The sequence below is a fragment of the Cystoisospora suis genome (genome assembly GCF_002600585.1).
Source record: "Cystoisospora suis strain Wien I chromosome Unknown contig_2331, whole genome shotgun sequence".
NCBI lineage: Eukaryota > Apicomplexa > Conoidasida > Eucoccidiorida > Sarcocystidae > Cystoisospora > Cystoisospora suis.
The window spans coordinates 1-2,068 of NW_027155130.1; the positions used below are offsets into that span (position 1 = coordinate 1).

Consider the following 2,068-nt stretch of genomic DNA (forward strand, 5'->3'; position numbering starts at 1 on the left):
TGAAGAAGAAAAAGAAAGATGACAGAGAGAGAGAGGGAGGGGATTCTTCTTCTTCCTCTTCTTCTTATGATTAAGATAGGAACGAAAAGTATTATAAGAGTTGGGTAAGTAAAGTGTATGTGTATGTGTAGAATACCTGGAGAGTCCGCCACAGAAGCTTCGCCTGAAGATTGGGGCTTATCACTAACACTAAACCTATCAAAAAGAAAAAGAAAGAAAAAGAATGAAGAAGAAAAAGAAAGATGACGGAGAAAAAGAAAATGAATGAAGAAGAAAAAGAAAGAATGAAGAGGAAAAGATAAAGAACGGCCACAAGAGAAACTCTAACGCACACAGCCACGCTTTCTGTCTGTCTATACACGAGACATGCAGATATACATACATACATATATATATGTATACATATATAGATATATATATACATATCTATATATATACATATATAGATATATATATATACATATATATATATGTATATATGTATATATACACAATAAGACACGCCTCTACAGCATCTCTATCTAAATATGCATGTAGATAGATATCTCTGTACATAGATATATTCAACAAGTGTATAAAGTCACATATGCACCTATGATGTATATATAGATCTATATAGATCCTTTTATATATACGTACGAATAAGGAAGACGCAATACATACCAAGAGAAGAAATGGGACAGAGAGTAGTAGACATAGGAAATGGCAACTCAAAGAGACAGAAAGAAAGAAAGAAAGAGTCGATCAGCTCCTGTGATAGTTGGGATAGGTATGAAAAAGATGAAGAAGACACAGGTGGTCTACCATCATTCAGGGAGAAGTGGAAGTAGTCGTCTGACCCTCGTCACCCGAAAGAAAAGAAAAAGAAAAGAAAAAGAAAAGAAAAAGAAAACTTTTGAAAAGCAAAGCGTTCCCATCAAACTCACATGCAATTCTTCATTTCTTTGCATGCGCGCATGCAAAGAAATGCGCCAAGAAAAAAAAACATCCCTCTATTTATTTATTTATTTATGTGCCTGCGTGTATACAGCAGGCATGATGACTTGAGATAAAGGTCGGCCCTACTCTTCTTCTTCTTCCTCTTTCTTTCATTCCCTCCTTTAGACAAGGCAGAGATGTCTAAAGAATTTTGAGACTCGACTCCTCTAGAAACGCCTCATAGACCAAAACTCAGAAAGAGAAGAAGAGAAAGAAAGAGAAGTCTCTCTCTGTCTCTCTCTCTGTCTCTGTCTCTCTCTATGTCGATGTTTATATCTCAGTCTGCTTTTTCGATCTATTCCAATTCCTTCATTCTTTCTCTTCTTTTTTCTTCTCTTGTCTCTCTCTTTCTTTCGTTCTTCGATGAGGGAAATCACTTCGCCTAGCACCCTCACAGCCATACACCTCTTCCTTCTTCTTCTTCTTCTCAATTGTCCTCTATCTCTTTATCTCTCTATCTACCGAAGAAAATCCCCTCTCCTTATGATGCCTTCCATCTATCTATCTATCTCTCTATCTCTTCGTTGATCTTTCTATCTTTCTTTCTATCTATCTATCGAAGGAGAAGAAGGTGGTCTTCCTTGTGTCTTTTATCTCTTCTTCGGTGCCTCTTGCCAAGCTGCACTTAAACTCCTCCTTCATTCTTCTTTTTCTTCTTGTCATGCATGCACCTCATTCTTTTCTTTCTTTTGCACTCGCGGAAGAGAACCCTAAACTCAATGACTGGGAGGTAAGAAGAGAAAGACAAGAAGAAGAAAGAAGAAGAAAGGAACTATCCCGTAATAGAAAATAAGGAGATTGCATGTCTTGACGCACACATGATCTCTTGCGGTAGAATACAAGAAGAGAAGAAAACTATTCGGCCTCTCAGGAAGATAAAGAAAGTGAAGATATGGATGAAAAGAAGACGAAGGATGAAGAGAAGAAAAAAGAGAAGATCTCTCTCCCTCGGCTGGGACCCCTTCTCCTATCTGAGGAGGTGTAGATACACCCGAGATCGAAGAAGAAGGAGAATAGAAAGGAACAGATGAATGAAGATAGCGAAAGAGAGAGCCTTGGCTCAGCCACTGAAAGAATTGAAGAGGAAGAA

General features: G+C 37.8%; 1 protein-coding gene across 1 annotated transcript; it reads right to left on the minus strand.

Moving 5' to 3' along the window:
* Window positions 1–495: 495 nt before the first annotated feature.
* On the minus strand, window positions 496–2,055 carry CSUI_004867 (glycosylphosphatidylinositol anchor attachment protein 1; the record flags this gene model as incomplete). The annotated part of the gene is made up of 1 exon (XM_068065048.1): window positions 496–2,055. A coding segment is annotated over one exon (360 nt), but the record flags the coding sequence as incomplete, so codon positions are not given.
* Window positions 2,056–2,068: the final 13 nt, after the last annotated feature.